The 20,207-nt window shown below is 45.1% G+C and overlaps 1 protein-coding gene and 1 long non-coding RNA gene across 2 annotated transcripts in view; one reads left to right on the forward strand and one right to left on the reverse strand.

The window, feature by feature from the left end:
- GANC (glucosidase alpha, neutral C) overlaps positions 1-2,173 on the forward strand; it is a 79,955-nt gene extending 77,782 nt beyond the window's left edge. Inside the window, exon 27 of the mRNA XM_056545037.1 lies at positions 1,951-2,173. Coding sequence (XP_056401012.1) covers positions 1,951-2,060 — 110 coding nt within the window. The 3' untranslated portion in view covers positions 2,061-2,173. The remainder of the gene's footprint in view (positions 1-1,950) is intronic.
- A 4,992-nt stretch (positions 2,174-7,165) lies between these two features.
- On the reverse strand, positions 7,166-20,147 carry LOC130295897 (uncharacterized). The gene is made up of 3 exons (XR_008849040.1): positions 20,059-20,147; positions 12,419-12,561; positions 7,166-7,294 (listed from the first exon to the last, which is right to left on the reverse strand). It is a non-coding gene; the product is annotated as an uncharacterized LOC130295897 (long non-coding RNA).
- Between the last annotated feature and the right edge of the window lie 60 nt (positions 20,148-20,207).

Genomic DNA, 20,207 nt, shown 5'->3' on the forward strand with positions numbered 1-20,207 from the left:
GGCCGGCAGCAGCGGCTTCCAAAACACGGAAGCTTGGAGCATCCGTGTTTATAACGTCATGCCACGCCCCCTCCATTCATGTCTATGGGAAGGGGCGTGACGGCTGTAGTCGCCAGTCATCCTGCACAGAGCGAAGTTTGCTCCATGCACAAATGACTAAGGTGCCACGCGGGAAATCCCGGGGGTCTCCCATGATTAGATATCTCATCACCTATCCTTTGGATAGGAGATAAGATGTTTTTCGGCAGAGTACCCCTTTAAAGGGGTACTCCGGCGCTAAGAAATTTTATCCCCTATCCAAAGGATAGGGGATAAGATGTATGACCGCGTGGGTCAATCTTGCATTCGGCGCCCACCTTTTTGAGCGGCACGCCACGCTGCCAGCTCACAAACTGCTGAGTGCCGACCACGGGGATGGAGTATTGTGACGTCACACCCCGCCCCTGCTATGCATGTCTATGGGAGGGGGCGTGACTGATATGGCATAAGATGTCTTAGGGCGGAGTACCCCTTTAAGTACAAGCACACACTATAGTCACATGTTTTTGTGACTGTCCAAATCATTTGAATGGGGTTTGCAGAACTTCATGCACAAGTTGAAGAAACAACTCCATTCCGACACATGGTACTGATTTTTAGTCACAGTTAGAAATGTCTTCAACAAATTTGCCTCATGTGGATATACCCTTAGGGCCCATGCACACTACAGAATGTTTGCCCATTCTGTGTGCAGCAGGAATGAATCGGCACTATGACTGGGTGGACATGCGTCTGCCAAAAGAACATGTTCATTGTGTGGAGTCTGGAACTGGAATTTCTACTGTGGAATTTCCACAGTGTGCAGAGTCTGTAGTGTACAGGAGCCCTTAGGGTATGTTCACAAGGCATATTTTTCATGTGTATTGTACTTTAAAATATGCTATGTGCAATATGCATCCCATGTTCTTTATTAAGACAAAGCACCACTAGTCACTTATTATGTACTTATTTATTTTATTCATATATACAAATGGCATATTCCATAACACTGTGCAGAGATTATCACATTGGCCCCTGTTCTCATTCGGATTCACAATTTAACCACAGTATTTGTTTTGGAGGTGGTGGAAACTGAAGTGTTGGGGGCACATACAAACCCCATGCCGCTGCAAGGCAACAGTGCTAACCACTGATCCACCATGGGATAATCGGTTCTGTATCATGATTATATTGCTTTAGTTTTTATTTATTACTAACTAGTTATAAAAACTAGAAAAATAGTAAGAACTCTGGCAATTGATATTTATGGTTCAAGTGAGGTCTTATGGGGCTTTAAAGGAGTACTCTGCCCCTAGACATCTTATTCCCTATCCAAAGGATAGGGGATACGATGTCTGACCGCAGGGGTCTGTCCCCTGGGACCCCCGCAATCTCGGCTGTTCCACCCTAGATGACTGGCAATGCGGGGCGGGGGCTCATGATGTCATTCACGCCCTGCTCGTGATGTCACAGCCACGCCCCCTCAATGCAAGTCTATGGGAAGGGGCGTGACGGCTGTCACACCCCCTCCCATAGACATGCATTGAGGGGGCGTGACCATGATGTCACGAGCCTCCGGGGCTGCACCCGACACTCTAAACAAACGCTGGGTGCAGCAGGGAGATCGCAGTGGTCCCCAGCAGCAGGACCCCCACGATCAGACATCTTATCCCCTATCCTTTGGATAGGGGATAAGATGTCTAGGGGCGGAGTACTCCTTTAACATTCTACCCCTATAACAGCCCCCAGCATTTTAAACAGTATGTTTAGAACGCTGGTTTCTGGCGGCATGAGATGTGACGTCACCCCTCACCCCTTCATTCATGCAGTTGTAAAGAACAGATTACATTTTCCTACAACAAACTTTATTTAGCAGATTCCAGTATTGTCAGAAACCTTCATGTGTCCATGTTTTCTTCTTTTTCACTGCAGGGGGAAAGAAGAGAAAGCTGAACTATACATACAACAAGATCCTCTGCGTCCTAAAGATAGAAAATCTTTCTTTAGAACTTTCTGTGGACTGGGAGATTCACATAAAATGAGATTTACCTTCTCCATCTGTGATACTGTTGGGATTTTAGCAGATGTCAGACATCATGTGATGTGATCATTATTTTAATGCAAATGATTTATTTTATTTGGTGAATAAACCAGAAAAAAAGTACCTTTTTGGACTTTATTTTCAATTACCCGCTTGTGCCTGTTACGCCGAGCGCTCCGGGTTCCCGCTCCTCCCCGGAGCGATCGCAGCGTTCTCCTGTTCGCAGCACCCTGGTCAGACCCGCTGACCGGGAGCGCTGCGATAATGTCCCTAGCCGTGATACGATCCACGATGCGGGATGCGCCCCTTCGCGATTCGCATCCCGGCCCGCTTACCAGACTCATTCCCCGTTTGTGCTGTCCCGGCGTGCGCGGCCCCGCTCTCTAGGGCGCGCGCGCGCGCCGGCTCTCTAAGATTTAAAGGGCCAGTGCACCAGTGATTGGTGCCTGGCCCAATCAGTCTGATTAGCTTCCACCTGCCCCCTGTCCTTATAACCTCACTTCCCCTGCACTTCATTGCCGGATCTTGTTGCCTTTGTGCCTAGTGAAAGCTATCACTGTGTTTGCCATTTCCAGTGTTCCTGACCTCTTGCCGTTGCTATTCACTACGAACCTTGCCGCCTGCCCCGACCTTCTGCTACGTCTGACCTTGCCTCTGCCTAGTCCTTCTGTCCCACGCCTTCTCAGCAGTCAGCGAGGTTGAGCCGTTGCCGGTGGATACGACCTGGTTGCTACCGCCGCAGCAAGACCATCCCGCTTTGCGGCGGGCTCTGGTGAAAACCAGTAGCAACTTAGAACCGGTCCACCGACATGGTCCTCGCCAATCCCTCGCTGACACAGAGGATCCACATCCAGCTAGCCGAATCCTAACAGTGCCTGGGACCCAATGATCTCTACCTCCTGGTATCTGGTTTTAAGTGTACGTTCACACGAGCAGATCCCCAGCACGTATTACGCTGCGGATCCGCCGCTGAAGAGCCTCTGTATGCTGCCTTTACAGGTATCTGCTCGGAGCGGCAATACGCATGCGCAGTATACTCGCACATCGCGGCAGCTCTCGGCCTAGCTCATAGGGCAGGGGGAGCAGCCGTGATGTGTGCAAGTACACCGCGCATGCGCAGCAACCCGCACATCGCTTCAGTGTGCATGCTTGTAGCAGAGTATTTGCAGCTCCGAGCAGGCACCTGTAAAGGCTGCTTACAGCGGTCCTTCAGTGGCGGATCCGCAGCATAATACACGCTGAGGAACCGCTTGTGTGAACGTACCCTAATACAGGAAATGACTGGGAATGCCCACCTGGTCAATCAATGGCTGAGGTGGATCAGCTAATTCTGTGCATTGGGACCAGGTACCTGGGACTGAAAATCTGTAATGTGCTCGGCTATCTCTAGTGTTTTGTTGGGGTTCGCATGTACAGTAGCACGGCCACGCAAGCAGGGAGGGGGTTACGCATATAGAGGAGCCGGGCGGAGCACCTGCCCGGTCGAAGATTACGTCGAGGTGCCCGGAGCTCGGGTCGGAGATCAGCCCATGCCCTAAGGAACTAATTTGCATACTCCAAAAACGAGCAATAACGGCGTGACGGTTCCGGATGCAATAAGTATCATTTTGAGCAGTATCACCTGCACTACAAGCCTGTATGACAGGTTAGTGCAAGTGATACTGATGACAGATTTCCTTTAAAGGGGTTGGCCACCTTTACCAAGTTTGACTGCCGCTCCATTCAAAAAGGGAAGGCAGGCAAGGCAAGGCAGGTGAAGTCCCAGTGATCAGACAAGTATCACCCACCAATCCTGTGGATAGTGGATAACTGTTGTTCAAGGCAAAACCCATTAACTTAAAGGGGTTATCCAGGAAAAAACTTTTTTTTATATATCAACTGGCTCCAGAAAGTTAAACAGATTAAAACGCCCAGTTTAGAAGAGGTTTGCTATGGGGATTTGCTTCTAAACTGGGCGGTTCCCGAGACACATGTCATCAGAGATCACTTAGAAAGAAAAGAACAACCTTAACTTCAGAAGCTCATAACTACTGAAAGGATTAAGATTTTTTAATAGAAGTAATTTACAAATCTGTTTAACTTTCTGGAGCCAGTTGATATATAAAAAAAAGTTTTTTCCTGGAATACCCCTTTAAATTAGAGCTTCAGTAGATCTACTGTTGGATCAGACCAGACAGGCTTGTCTTTGCTGTCCGCTTTGGGTGCCCATGACCCTGTCACTGGTTTACCAATTGTTCTTTCTTGCACTATTTTTAGTATCTACTATTTACAACTATTACAAGGGGTTATCCTCTATGTCTAAAGGAAAAACATACATCAACAAAAAAAGAAATTCTTTACTGTAAGATTTTGCCAGAGGAAGTGATCAGAATTTCCTCACTGAATTCCCTCTACTTCCCTATGCAAAAAAAACATGGCATACAAGTGATTTGAAGGAGATTCCATGTAGAGCACCGATAACATTGAACAGTGTATGCAATCCAAAGATTGCATGTAATAGCCCCCTATGGAGGCAAAAAAAAAGAAAAAAAAAGGAAAATGTGAAAAAAAAATTTAAAAAAGTTAATAAATGTGAATAAGCCCCTCCCCTTATACAAGTTTGAATCACCCCTCCCCCTTTTTTCATTTTTTAATAAAATAATGTAATAAAAATAACCATAAACATATGTGGTACCGCCACGTGCGTAAATGTCGGAACTATTAAAATATAAAGTTCGTTAAATCGGATGGTCAATATCGTACACGTAAAAAAGAGCAAAGTCCAAAATTGTGCATTTTTGGTCACTTCATATACCATAAGAAAATGTATAAAAAGCGATCAAAAAGTCCCATTAAAACAAAAATAGTACTGATAAAAACTACAGACCACAGCACAAAAAATCAGCCCTTGTATAGTCCGGTATGCCGAAAAATTAAAAAGTTATAGGGGTCAGAATATGACAATTTTAATTACACTAATTTTGGTGCATGTAGTTATAAATAAAATAAATTGGGTACCTTGTAACCGTATGGTCCTACAGAATAAAGAGAAGGTGTCATTTTTACCGAAAAAGTGCACTGCATAGAAACAAAAGCCCCCAAAATTTACAAAATGGCATTTGTTTTTTTATTTCACCACACAAATGAGTTTTTTGTAATGTCCGTTTCTGTATTTTTGCTTTTTTCTGTTTTAGGTCCTGTTTAGACATTAGTTTTGTGTCTGAACACTTTCTGTGCTATTCTCCCAGGTTTGGGAAGAGTTAATGCTCTCAGCCTATGGCATCTTGAGTGTGGTTATTTAGACCCGAGCTCTGTTGGAACTTTCTGCTGGTAATTAGATCTGTACTCTGACCATGTCTGGTTTATTATGCACCTTAGCTATGTGTGTTTGAAGACATGTCCTGAGTTTTAACCACTGTTATCTGTCCTGTTTGATATAGATTTTAGCCTGCTTTGTTTAAGTACATTTGTTGAGTTTTAGTATTTTGTATTGTTCATCCTGCATTTGCTTTGTGTTGCCTTAGTCTGTATTCACACTTTGTCAGTCCTGTTTTGCCCTTGTTATCCTCATACTCTTAGGATAGAATTCCTGAGCCTTGGGTTAATCCATCTATCTAGCAGTGAGTCTTGTGCCTGTACCCGTATTTGCTTGTATTTAGTATTTCTGTTTCCTCCTAGGCCAGTATCTTGATCACTCGGTTGAGAGTGCCTGCTGGCTAGAAGTCTATTCGGCTTTAGTATTGTTGTCCCTCCATGATTGGAGTGGGTTGTCTAGTGTGTTCCTTGTTCTGAGTCCAGTGTGAACAGTGCTCTTGATTTCCTGACCCGTTTAGTGTTCCGACATTCAGTTTACCTGTTCATCCCCTGCATCTCCTGCTTTTGTCTGCTGTATACTTATCCCCATATCTAGTCTTGTTCATTTTATCATATCTGCCGTTAAGCTTGATTCCGGTTTCTGAACTGTATTTATATATCTGTTTGTTGGTTATTGTATTTCCGTTATGTTTGTGACTTGTTCCCGACATGTACAGTTCTGTTTGTTTTGTTGACTTTGACGCCAATGCACTTTAGCACAAGGAAGGGACCGGCTTCAAGTTGTCGATCCGTCATTTAGGGTGGATGGGCAAGTAGGGCAGTAGTTTTAGGGACAGCTAAGGGCTCCCAGCAAACCCCCCCCCCCCCCCCCCCCCCATTACTTTTTTTTTTCAGTTTCGCTGCAGATTGTTATAAAATAAGTGATTTAATTACAAAGTATAATTGGCGATGCAAAAAACAAGCCTTATATGGGTATGTAGGTGCAAAATTGAAAGCGTTATGATTTTTAGAAGGGAAATAGGAGAAAACGATAGTGTAAAAATGAAAATTGACCAGGTCCTTAAAGGGGTACTCTGGTGTAAAACATCAACAGGTGCCAGAAAACAGATTTGTAAGTTACTTCTATTTAAAAAATCTTAATCCTTCCAGTACTTATCAGCTGCTATATGCTCCAGAGGAAGGTGTGTAGTTCTTTCCAGTCTGACCACAGTGCTCTCTGCTGACACCTCTGTCCGTATCAGGAACTGTCCAAGAGTAGGAGCAAATCCCCATAGCATACCTCTCCTGCTCTGGACATTTCCTGACACGGACAGAGGTGTCAGCAGAGAGCACTGTGGTCAGACTGGAAAGAACTACACAACTTTCTCTAGTATACAGCAGCTGATATGTACTGGAGGGATTCATATTTTTTTTATAGAAGTAATGTTCAAATTTGGAAAAAAAGAGAGTTCTCAGCTCACCTGGGATGTGGGATTGTGATTGTGACTCTTCTTGTGCTTTTTGTATTTTTGTATGTCCATGTGTTCTGCTGCCCTCAAGGTTTTTATGGATTTTTTTCATTAAAGTTTTTCATGGTTTCATCCTATGTGCTGGCTTTTTCAACAATAATTTACAAATCTGTTTAACTTTTTGGCAACTAGTTAATTTAAAAAAAAAGTTTTCCTCCAAAGTATCCCTTTAAGGCCAAAATGGCTGAGTTTTTAAGGGCCAAAATGGCTGAGTTTTAAAAGGGTTAAAAACGTGTAGCTAAACACCTAATAATAAATCTCACCTATGGAGTCCATAGTTACACACACACAGTAAAAAACGACACAAATCCATCAAGGTCAACACAATCACATGCAAATTAACAGTAAAAGCTAAAGAGGTACTTCTATCTAATCCGCGCTGCTGTGATTTCCTGTAAATCATGTGACCTCCTGGACATTCCTTTCCTAGGACCTGATTTTCAGTAAAAGGAAATGCTATAGGCTTAACTCAGAGTAACTCATGCGAGACACATGCTTAGCAGCTTGTTGATATTTCTATTGTCAGTAAAAACGAAACTCACTTCCTGCTGAGAAAGTACAGACAGTTTGCGGTACATTGAAAAGGTTTATATACTTTCTAACTTTTTATATGTTGTACATCTTGGCAAAACATTAACCTTTCTCATATACTTCATAAAAAATGTTTTATCCTTTTATAGAAATCATGGCTTATAAATAAGAAAGACCACTAGGGGTCCCCATACCATCCAGAACATAATCATGTCTGGCTGCAGCATCATCTTTGTCCCAGCTGAAGCACAGGTTGACACAAACTCCAGTAAATGAGGGTGGGGCTAGCACTTCTCTGTGCTCACTCCTGTCCTATCAGACTGCAGCATGAGAACAGAGAAGAGCAGAGTTACAGAGCAGCCTGCACTGATCGGATAAAAAGACCCAGCACCGCACAGCAGACTCAGGGAGGAAGTGAATGCATGGTGAGTGAGGGCTTGACTAGCACTCCTCTGTGCTCACTCCTGTCCTGTCTATCAGACTCTTGTCTGAAAACAGAGAGGAAGTGGTTCTTTCCAGTCTGACCACAGTGCTCTCTGCTGCCACTTCTGTCCGTGTCAAGAACTGTCCAGAGCAGGAGCAAATCCCCATAGCAAACCTCTCCTGATCCAGACAGTTCCTGACACGTACAGAGGTGTCAGCAGAGAGCACTGTGGTCAGACTGGAAAGAACTATACACAACTTCCTCTGGAGCTTCCAGCAGCTGATAAGTACTGGAAGGATTAAGATTTGTAATTAGTAAGTAATTTACAAATCTGTATAACTTTCTAGCATCAGTAGATTAGAATTTTTTTTTCCCCTCACCGGAGTACCCCTTTAGCTGTCAAATTGTGATTTGCAATTGTAACAGCGAGGGTATAGGGTGTGTTACCACGTTCAGATTTATAATTGAAACTATTACATACAAAACCAAGATATACTAAAGTCTTTCCAGTTTGCCAAAAAATAATGCTGCGGCTTGTATTAGTGTTTCTTGCTCAACCACACCAGGGGGATCGGGTTTTTCCCTTTACACGTAACTCATGTCATGCAACTACCAATTACACTGTAAGTGCTGTATAATTTTTCTATATTAGGCCTCTTGGTGTGGCTCTCCATGGTTGTTCTAATATTATATGTGACTGACACGTGACCAAGGCATGGGAGAAACACTATTATGTCATCAATTAAAGGGGTACTCCGGTGGGAAACAATTTTTTTTTTTTTTTTTTTTATCAACTGGTGCCAGAAAGTTATACAGATTTGTAAATGACTTCTATTTAAAAATCTTCATCCTTCCAGTACTTTGCTGCTGTAAGCTCCACAGGAAGTTCTTTCTTTTTGAATTTCTTTTCTGTCTGACCACAGTGCTCTCTGCTGACGCCTCTGTCCATGTCAGGAACTGTCCAGAGCAGGAGCAAATCCCCATAGCAAACCTCTCCTGCTCTGGGACAGTTCCTAAAATGGACAGAGGTGTCAGCAGAGAGCACTGTGGTCAGACAGAAAAGATCTATACAACTTCCTCTGTATAATACAGCAGCTGATAAGTACTGGAAGGGTTAAGCTTTTTTAAATAGAAGTCATTTACAAATCTGTTTAACTTTCTGGCACCAGTTGATTTAAAAAAAATAATAATGTTTTCCTCTGGGGTACCAGATAGCATATGTGTGTGGTTTTCAACACAGTTTGAATTTAGTGTGAACAGCCGAAAATACAGTCTATGGTAGACCAGTGTGCCTGCAGCTGTTGCAAAACTACAACTCCCAGCATGCCCGGACAGCCGTTGGCTGTCCGGGCATGCTGGGAGTTGTAGTTTTGGAACAGCTGGAGGCACACTGATTGGGAGACACTGGTCTATGGCCATGAGCCCACATCTTGCCTTCAGAGAATAAGGCTCTAGCATTTAGAAGACATTTATATTTCACTACAATTATAGAATCCTAACCACATGCTGGTAATAATTGTCCTTGTAGTTTAGGCAAATATAAAAAAAAATCTTATTTTATTTTTTTTTACGCAGAAGATTGACTCACTATATGCATGTTGGCCATCATTAAACAATGCACTGCTTGCTTGCCTGTCAAAAGTGAAGGATTCGTAGACGCCAAGTTTACCGTGGAGGAGTCAAACCTTGCATAAACAAAAGTGAACGTATTTTAATTATCCTTTGCTTGCGGAGCAGCAACATATTGCACAGCATTGTACATCACATGACAAAGGGGTGAAGAACTCAACATAAAGGTTTCTATAGCCTGGATGACTCGTGAGCTTGTAAACTTGTGATGCTAGTCTTAAAGGGGAACTCTGGTAGATACCTTTTTGTCCCCTACCCACAGGAAGGTTAAGTGTCCGATCGCAGGGGGGGGGGGGAATCACTGAACCCCCATGTACAATCTTATGCATGGAGAGATCTCCGCTCTGTGCACAGCTTACTGTCAACCACCGCATGAAACAGTAGCTGACGGGCCCCCTCTATGTAACTATACGGGAAAGCTGAACTGAAGATACATGAAAGCTGTATCTCCGGTTTCCCCGTAGAGATACCTGGGGGCGGCGTGTCGGCCTCCGCGCCATGGGTCAATAGTAATCTGTGCACAGGGCAAAGGTCTCTCTGTGCAGGAAGGAAATCACGGGGGGGGGGGGGGGGGGGGACGGGGGGTGTTGGGGTTTCGGTCCCAGCAGTCGGACCTCCAGCAATCAGACATCTGTGGATAAAAGACAAGAACGTATGTAGTACGGAAGTTCCCCTTTAATGTTGGAGGCCTTATTGCTGTGCGTTTCAATGTTGATACTTAGGCCAGATTCACACGACGGACTTTTCAGTGAATGCTCGGAATTGATTTGGCCTTTTATTTCTGTATGACGTATTGTTTTTGGCATCCGCATAGAATTTGACTTACTGTGCGTTCACACCACGTTTAGTCGATAAAGGGACCGGATCTGGCTGGGGGGACCCGACCCGCTGATCGGTGTCAGATAGTGACTCAAGTTTTGTTTTGTGACCGGACCTAAAACCGTAGTATCCCCCCAGCCGGATCTGGTCCCTGTAATGACTAAACGTGGTGTGAATGCACCCTTACCGTGCAGAATCCACACAGAATTTTCACATGGAGTCACAAATTCTGAGCAAAAGCCAAAAACAACACACCGCACAGAGACAAAGGACAGAATCAGTTCTGAGCAATGAGACATTGTTGTTCCCTTGTAAAACAAAAATAGAGAAACAGAAACACAGACACACATCCACAATTTGTATTTTGATCTACTTGCTTCTCAGCATAAATTCAAAAACTAACAGGTTGTTATTATACATTAGAACAAACTCTTATAACAAACGACAATCCACATCTACCAACTAGGAGACGCAGCATTCACCTAAACACTTCCTCCCCTTTGGTTTATTGATCAGTGGATATCCTAGCACCCAGATCCCCGGCCGTCAAATCTTCTGGCGTGCCTCTTTGACATATCTGACTTAGGCACATCACGTTTTCTCCCATACAGGAGCGCATACAGCAGGGGGAGCTAAAACCTCGTGCTCCCGTATGCCTTTCTATGCGCTCCCGTATGTAATTCATTTCAATGAGCCGGTCGAAGTGCTTTTACAACCAGACCTAAAACCGTGGTTGACTACAGTTTTAGGTCCGGGGAAAAGCGCATACAGCGCAAAAATGAGCCGACCAGACCGAACGTTTAACTCCGGCCGGCTCATTGAAATGAATTACATACGGGAGCGCATACGAAGGCATACGGGAGCGCGAGGTTTTAGCTCTTCCCTGCCGTATGCGCTCCCATATAGAAGAAAACGTGATGTGAACCCAGCCCTTACTCTGCTGAAAACATCTTATCCCCTATCCAATGACCAATACCACTAATGGAAAAGGCTGAGCAGAGACACTTCGATCATAGGATCAGCAAGTACTAAGAATCTGCAGTTTATGTGTCGCCTCTACTGCTTCCTCCTACAAGTGCAACACAGTAATACACCAAAGCCTGCCTTTATATATGCAGACAAAAATAAACAGCCAATCCACAGCTACATTGGGGCATGAACAAACATGACCCTTTAAAACGACTAAATAGCTGAAGGTGTTTTATAAGCTACAGTTACATATTTATATGTTCTATCGACTGAAGAATAACACAGTTTTTACTGTTATTTTTCAGCTTTCTTTAGTTTTTTCCTGGAATATTTGTGAAATCTTTATGATGTATTATTGTGTTAAAAGCATTTTATTGTACCACGATTGTAATTTCACTGTTTTGTTTGTTTCGTACATTTTTTTATTTATTGTATTTGCAAAACCATAAACACTATATTCGCTGCCTCTATAGAACAATTCGGGGTATAAATCCAATAGCCACTGATTTTAGTTCTTTATTGTTCTTTTGAACTACTGCCAGCATAAGGTCAATGGTCTGATACCTAGTTTATTAAGAAATCCCTAAAGTGGTTATCCAAATTTAGAGCCGTGTGCCTCATACTGTTACAAAGCATAACTCCCAGCATGCCTGGACAGCCTAGCAGAAACCAGAGAGGAGGGGGTTACAGAGCAGCCTGCAGTGAATAAAGAGACCCAGCACAGCAGACTCAGGGAGGAAGTAAATGCATGGTTAGTGAGGTCGGGATCAGTGCTTGCCTCGGACATGTCCCTTCTTGAGCAGTGGATGTCACAATGAGTGAGCAGGAGAATGGAGAGATTTGTGAGCCAAATACAAAAGCTAAACACATAAAAAAGACATGTAAATAATCTACATTACCTAATCAGTAACATATAGAAACATTATTATATATATCACAAGTACGATTTAGGGGTATTCAGGAGAATTTTTTTTCAAATCAACTGTTCTCAGAAATTTATACAGATTTGTAAATTACTTCTATTAAACAAAAAAACCTCTAGCCTCCCAGTACTTTTCAGCTGCTGTATGCTTTGTAGGAAGTTGTGTAGTCTTTCCAGTCAGATATGGTGCTCCCTGCTGCCATCTCTATCCATAACAGGAATTGTCCAGTAGCGCAGGTGACGCTTATGACAATGGTACTTACCATTTAAAAATCTGTGGCTTCTTTCTTCCATTATTCTTCTTATGCAAATAAGGTAACTTGGTGCAAATGGGGCGTTCCTGTGACATCCGTCCTGGATCTTCCTAGTAGACGCCTTCCTCTTCTGTACTGATCCTCCTCCTCCTCTGTGAGAAAGATTTCACTTCGCTGCACAATCGGTACTGACAGGCGTGCCGATTGTGCAGCAGGTTCAATATTAAAGGGGTACTCCACTGGCCAGCATTCGGAATGAAATGTCCCAAAGCTGTTTTTGTGCTGTACGGGTTGGCAATGCCCCTTATGATGTCGCGACCATGCACCTCAATGCAAGTCTATGGGAGGGAGCGTGACGACCTTCACGCCCCCTCCCATAGACTTGCATTGAGGGGCCGTGGTCGTGATGTCATAAGGTGGCGTGGCCGACCCCGGCAGCGTGAAAGCAGCGTTCGGAACATTTAGTTCTGGACGCTGGCCAGTGGTGGAGTACCCCATTACAGGAAAAGTCTCATTCCATATGATCACAGTGGAGACTGGTTGTGTGGTACCTGGAAAAGTTTGAATGGCTGGGTGCGTCATGCTATTTTTGAATATTTGCAGGTCAAACTGTGGTGTTTGCAGAACCTGAGAGTCCACTGTAATGCCATAGGTGCCAACATCAATGGCAACAAATATGCAATGAGCATCAGCCACCACCATGAGAATAACCAAAAAATAATTTTTATATTCATAAGAACGTGATCCTGATAGCAGAGGCTGCGTTCACACAACGGAATTTTCCGAGTGGTATTCCGCTTTGAAATTCGACTTGGAAATTCTGATGCAACAAAATCCCATTGCTGTCAATGGGATACCACTGCACAGTGCACACTACGGAATTTGGGTGGCAAACGTTCTGCTCACTCTTTTAGGGAATTCACCTGGAATACTTTGCCATCTATGGAGACCGCAATGTATGTACAGTCCTAACATGTAAGGCCAGGTTTACACTATGAAATCTCCTGCCAGAGATTTCATAGTGTGAACCTGGCCTTACAAGTTTGCCATAAACTGCTTCCAGACGGTTGGGAAATTTGCTTTTCATAGCTGTCTACACTGGCTTATAGAGGCCCCCTGAAACAGAAACGCCCCTCTATAACCTTCAGTATGTTTTTTTTCCCCCATAAGTTTTTAATCTTAGACTACTTTCACACTATGGTTGCGCCCCATCAAGAACGTCCGTTAAAGGGGTACTCCTGCGCTAAGACTTAGCACCGGAGTACCCCTTTCAGTCCCCCTTTTTTTTTTTTTTTTTTTTTTACTTTAACGGTCATTGTCTGGAAGGGGCACAACTGTCATGTCATAATGACCATGTGCTTTAATTCAAGGAGATTTGTCATGTTAAACTTCCTGTCCTTTGAATCTTATCATTGTAACCTTTAGTAGACCTCACATTTCATCATATGCCTGGAATGTTTATTACTTTATTGCTTTCTGCATAATTAACCCAGTAAAGTTAAAGGGGTATTCTGTTTTAATTTTTTTCATGTCTTTTCCCCTGTTTTGTTCGTATGTGATATGCATTTATTATCTCTGTGCAGCTTCTTTTCCCGGTTTCACGCACGGGACCTATAGCAGGAAATGCAAGGGATTTGATTTAGTATTGTCTGGAGTTCCATGTGGCCAGAGACAATACATCAGAAGTCACATGGTCGGGGGGGTTATGGGGGGGGGGGGTCGCTACAATACAGTGGGTGGGCAGCTTTCCCAAAGAGCATGTGAGCTCTATCAGCGTCTAAGGGTGCCAACATGCAGTTGCCAGAGACCAAAATGGCATCCCCATCAGCTGAGAGGACGGCCGTATGTCTCTTACCATACTCTTACCATGCTCTGTCCAATCGGTGCTCCATCTGTGCAGGCAGCCTGTACAAGTTGTGCCCTGATAACTCTGATCAGTGCTGTGCTATGGCACAGCATTGGACATTCTTTGTAATCAAAAGATAAATAGTAAAAATAAATAAATGTCAATAAGCCCCTTCCCTAATAAAAGTTTGATTCACTCCCCATTTCCCATTTTTCAAATAAAATTATGTAAACAAAAATAAACATGAGCAGAAATGTCCAAACGATTAAAATATAACATTATTAAAACCGCACGGTGAATTGTGTAAACATAAAAAAATACCAATGTCCAAATCAAAAAGTCCCAATAAAACAACAATGGTAGGAATAAAAATTACAGATCACGGCACAATGAGCTCTCATACATCCCCGTATATTGAAAAATAAGTGCATTAAGGGTCAGAAGAGAACACATTTCAGCATACTTATTTTCTTACAAAAAGCTTTAATTTTTACTAAATAGTATAATAAAGGAAAACGAATACAAATTGGGTATCGCCGTAATCGTATGGACATACAGAACAAAGATAACACCTAATTTTTACAGAAAAGTCCACTGTGTAGAAATAAAACCCTTTAAAAGTTGCAAACAGCATTTCATTTTTTCCCCCTACTTTGTCCCACAATTATAATTTTTTTAGTTTCTTTATATATTTTGTGGTAAAATGAGTGATGTCTTCACAAAAACAAGCCCTCATATGGGTCTGTAGGTGGGAAATTAAAAGCGTTATGGTTATTAGAATGTGAGGCAGAAGGGGGGTGGAACCAACAGAGATGGCCGCACACTAGGTCTGCTCCCGCTCCTGTGGCTGTAAACTAGCCCGAAACTCCTGATGACCCTGTTACCTTAGATGGGGAGGACCTCCCAATGTTCCAAGAAGCCTTCCTCCATCACCCAGCTGTCTCCCGCTCTGCCTGGAGGCATTCTCCACTACCTTCGGGCGTCTCCGGCCTCTGCACCAGACTGCCTGCCCGCCATTACAGGCCCTACGCAAGGCCTGCGGTCTCGCTCCCAGGGTCCTACCTCTGACCCGGCTGCGGACCTTGCTGTGCTCCAGCTACCTGCTCCGAAGGACCTGCAGACGCCTTCCCGACAGCTGCTGCCTGTCCCCGCTGTTCTGACCCGGCTCTGTGCGGCGGTCCGGCCGCCCCCCCATCCTGCTCTTCTGTGGAGACCTCTGAGGTTCCAGTCCCTGACACCGCTCCTGCTGGGGTGCCTACTGCATCTCCTACCCATCCGGACCTGGCAGTGAGTGATTCCCCCAGCCTGTCGGCCAGGAATCCCAGTCCCGAGTGCCGCTTAGCTGCCAGTACCTGCGGGGACTTTGGCCTCCTCCCCCTCCCTGTGCACAGGGCCGCCATCTTGGGCTTCACTGGTCCGAGGATCTCCCTCATCCCCCTCCTGCCTGCAGGTGTCCTCTGCTGACCCTCCTCTACTCTGCACACTCCTCACCTGCATCTCCTGCCTGGGGGGTCTGAACTGCCCTCCTCTGTGTTATCGTCCACCTCGGAGGGGTCTTGGTTTGTGTTGCCTGACCCCCCCCCCCCCTCCCTTCTCATTGCCCCCTGAGCCTCTCTCTCTCTGCTAGCTACGTCCCTCCTGCTTCTCCCATGCCACAGAGGGTCATGTCAGCACACAAGATGGCTACTGGTGCCTCCCGGCTGCCCTCCCAGGGGAGTCCTCCACTTTCCACAGGGCCCTTGGTGCCTCCCATGCAAGTCACAGCCACTCCGTCCTGGGATGCCATTTCGGAGGCTGATCTGACCTGCTCAGGCTTAACTTTTTAAGAGCTGAGGAACGTGGTCTCGAATAACCCAAAGTGAAAGAAAAAGTGCAAACGTGTTACACTAAAAAAAAAGTGCACAAAGGATGTGGTCTATCACAAGCCCTTCTCCGATAGGAGAGAGGCCCCCTAACAAACCTTACCCTTCGCCTCCGGACTAAAAGGTACCTGCGAGGTTCCAGGTTCGATGTCCCTTTTCGCCGAAGCTACTAAGGGACCACAAATGCTCCCGGCATCCCCCCTGGCGTTAGCCAAGGTATCCGCCCGCAGAGCCGATAACGGTCGGTACCCTGCCCATGCAGGAGTACCCAGGGTTTTTGCAGGGAGGTGCGGAACCTAATGGCCACACACACCTCCCCAAGACCGCTAGGAGGGACACCCAGAAGAGCTACCGCATCCTAACAATTCTGTGAACACACAACACGTAAAAAGTGACACAGTGACAAAAATTCACTGGGGGCTCCCCACGGACTCCCCCCTGAGCTTCCGACTGGGGCCTGATACCTCTTTTCTGCTTCTTGCCTCGGGACGTTACTAGGATCCGTTACTTCCCCTGATTACTACAGAGTTTTAGTTTATTGCTATATTATCGTGTTTTTGCATATTTACTACTGTTATTATAATGTTGTATTTTTGGTCATTCATAGTTTCTTTTTCAGACTGTGTCCTTCTGACGTGGCCTCGGGCTGGGGTGTATGACCTCTTGGCGTTTACTTTTTGGTGACATTGACCCATTTTCCCCCTTGAGGCTGTGGCAATGGACTGCCTATGCTTTGGCTTATTGTCTACCTTGGTGGTCTTGGCCTCCACATTGGCTGATTGGTCAATGGTTCAATTTTTTGCTCTGTTCTGTTTTTGTTTTGTCTTTTGTGGTCCTGTCCTTTTGCTTGTTGTCTGTTGGTCTTTCTGTTGCCCTTTTGTTTCCTTTCCTTTCTCACTCTTACCTTCTTTTAGGTCCCATCTCCCTGCTCTTTTGCTTCAGGATTCCGATATTCAAGTCTCCTCTCCGTTGGTCCAATGTAGTCCTCCTGAGGTCCCTCGTATGTCTCTTCATCTGATCCGGTGGAGCGTGCAGCTGCCCTTGATTCTTATCTCTCCCGATGTGGCCTGCCCACTTTGTCGGAGGCTGATCGTGAGGTTCTTAATGCCCCTATTACTGGTGAGGAACTCCTGCAGGTCCTTAAATCTCTTCTTGCTGGTCGCTCCCCCCGGCCCAGACGGGTTCACGTATTTGTACAATAAGACTTACTCATCTATTCTTGTACCTTAACTTGTTCCTCTTTTCAATTCCTTCAAGGGGGTGAGGAGATCCCACAGTCCTTTTTGCACTATTTAATCACCCTAATACCTAAACCTGGTAAGGATCCTCATGATTGCTCTAGTTATAGACCCATTGCCCTCCTCAATTCTGATCTGAAACTCTTTTCTAAGGTTTTAGCTGTCTGGCTCTGCTCCTTCCTCCCTTCCCTTATCCATAAGGATCAGGTTGGATTTATCCCTTGCCGCCAGGGAGGTGACAATACCAGGAGGGTGGTGGATCTTGTTGATTTAATCAATTGGAGGTCCAAACAGGTGTTGATTCTCAGTTTAGATGCAGAAAAGGTCTTTGATAGTCTGGGGTGGCTGTTTAGTTTTGCTACCCTCCAGAAATGTGGTATCACTGGCAACTTTCTTACTGCACTATAGCTGCTAGATGGAACTGGAGATGCTGTGGCTAGCCCCAATTCACCCTAATACCCTCCTTTGGTGTGCTCACTATTTCTCTTTCTCCTCTTTTGGGTCCCATGTCTTTTTCTAAATATGTTTGGTGGTACTGTTCTGGGAAGTTCAAACTGTTTTCTTCCCCCTCCCCTATTTAGTTTTTCCTCTATCATCCCAACTTTCCTTCTAGCCTGTCTTCTGCTATGGTGCAGAAATGGGGATTCCAGGGTCTCTTCTGCTGGGCCGACATAGTTGACCCACTATCTCGTTCCTTCCTGTCTTTTGAACAACTGGCCTCCCGCTGGGATCCCCCCATCTTCTGAGCGATTCCACTACCTGCAATTGCGACATTTTATGTTTTCTACAGTGGTTTCCCAACCTACTGGCTTCGAAAGGTAATGTCGTAGTGGACCTCAGATGAGAAGACTTCCCTCCGATAGCAACTCATTTCTTCACCCCCCTGATGGTGATCCTTCGTCTCACCACTATATGGGTCGCTTGGAGGCTGTTTTAAATACTGCTATTACTTTACTTCAGTGGCATATTATTTGGGAGCGGGCGTCCAAGGCTTCTATCTGCACTGCCTATAAGGAAACCCAGTCTTGGGTGTTTCTGTCCCTCTGGACCCCCTTGTTTATCTTCTACACTTGTCTTATAGTGCTTTGTCTAAGAAGCCTTTTAAGCTCTTTATGCATATTGCTTCAGCCGCTAAGGCCCTTATTGCCAAGTGTTGGAAGAGGTCTCTCCCTCCCTCTGAAACTGATTTGTTAACTTGTATTCATGAGATCTGTTCTTTGGAATCTCTCAAAGCTTCTTTGAACAACTCTGTTTCCTTATTCCTCTCTGTCTGGGAACCATGGGACCGCTTTTCTGACCAACAGCCTCCTTGATCCCTCCTGCCTCTCTTTCCTTCCTCCTTCTCTTTTCCTTACTGGTCTTTGTGGTTGTTGTGTGTTGGTCTTCGTGGTCCCTTTTTGTCTCCTCCAACCCCCCCCCCCCCCCCCCCTTGTTTGTAGCTCTCTGGGCTTGACTGCCTAGATTTGCTGGCGAGAAGTCTCACGCCTTCATGAGCCTTCTTCATGGTCCGAATCCTGGCCTTCATGTGCTTGTATCCCGGTATTGGGGCTTTTGTTTTACGTTGGTTGCTCTCGTAGGCCTTATATGTCTTTCTTTATTCATTGTTTTACCGACTGTAACTGGGTCTTTGGCCCTTTATGATGTTATTTGCCTGTTCCTTTTGGATTTGTAACCATAAAAATCCCTTAATAAAAATTTACAGTTAAAAAATAAAATAGAAAAAAAGAATGAGAGGTGGAAAAAAACGAAAAAGGACAATAAAGACAAAGGGGGAGATTTATCACGAATTTTAAACAAGTTTTCTTGGTTTAAAAAGGCTCAAATTTGTCTCATAGATGGTTTGCGCAACTTTTTTTTGGGTGACTTTTTGTGCTGAAGTGATTTCCTGTCAAACTTGTTTTTTTTTGAAGGGTTATGCCCTTTGGTTGTGAAGTTATCATGTGCGACCTTTATAACCCCTTAAGGAGGCCGCCTGTTTTTACCTTAAAGGGGTACTCCACCCCTATACATCTTATCCCCTATCCAAACGATAGGGGATAAGAGGTCTGATCCTGAGGATCCCGCCGCTGGGGACCCCCGCGATCTCCCTGCTGCACCCGGCGTTCGTTTAGAGCGTTAGGTGCAGTGTCGGAGGCTTGTGACGTCACGCCCCCTCAATGCAAGTCTATGGGAGGGGGCGTGACGGAACCCCTGTGATCAGACATCTTATTCCCTATCCCAGTGGTCTTCAACCTACGGACCTCCAGATGTTGCAGAACTACAACTCCCAGCATGCCCGGACAGCCAACGGCTGTCCGGGCATGCTGGGGGTTGTAGTTTTGCAACATCTGGAGGTCCGCAGGTTGAAGACCACTGCCCTATTCTTTGGATAGGGGATATAATGTATAGGGGGGGGGGGAGTACCTCTTTAAGATAAAAACAGGCGGCCTCCTTAAGGTTTTAAAAAGGTCAGACATGATAACTTCACAACCAAAGGGCCTTCAAAGAAACAATTTTGACAGAAATCAGAGTTTTGCTCAGATAACACGATGTTTCCCAACCTAGCTGTTGCAAAACTACACTTCACAGCATGCCCTGACAGGGCATGCTGGGAGTTGTAGTTTTGCAACCTCTGGCGTCACCATGGTTGGGAAACACCGTAGTCGGCGGATATGTGGATGACCTAATCACCAAAACGAGTTCGTTTTGTTTCACTTGACCTACTTTGGACTGTCAGTAAGAGGACACCGTCACGTGACCGCCGCCCCCAGGGCGACAACAAAGATCACCTCATACACGGCCGCCCGCCCGCCCGCCCCGCGAACTCACTGCCCCAGCATCACGTGACCTCAGCCAATGTTACCGCGCGAGCG

The sequence above is a fragment of the Hyla sarda genome, chromosome 11 (assembly GCF_029499605.1).
Source record: "Hyla sarda isolate aHylSar1 chromosome 11, aHylSar1.hap1, whole genome shotgun sequence".
Classification (NCBI taxonomy): domain Eukaryota; kingdom Metazoa; phylum Chordata; class Amphibia; order Anura; family Hylidae; genus Hyla; species Hyla sarda.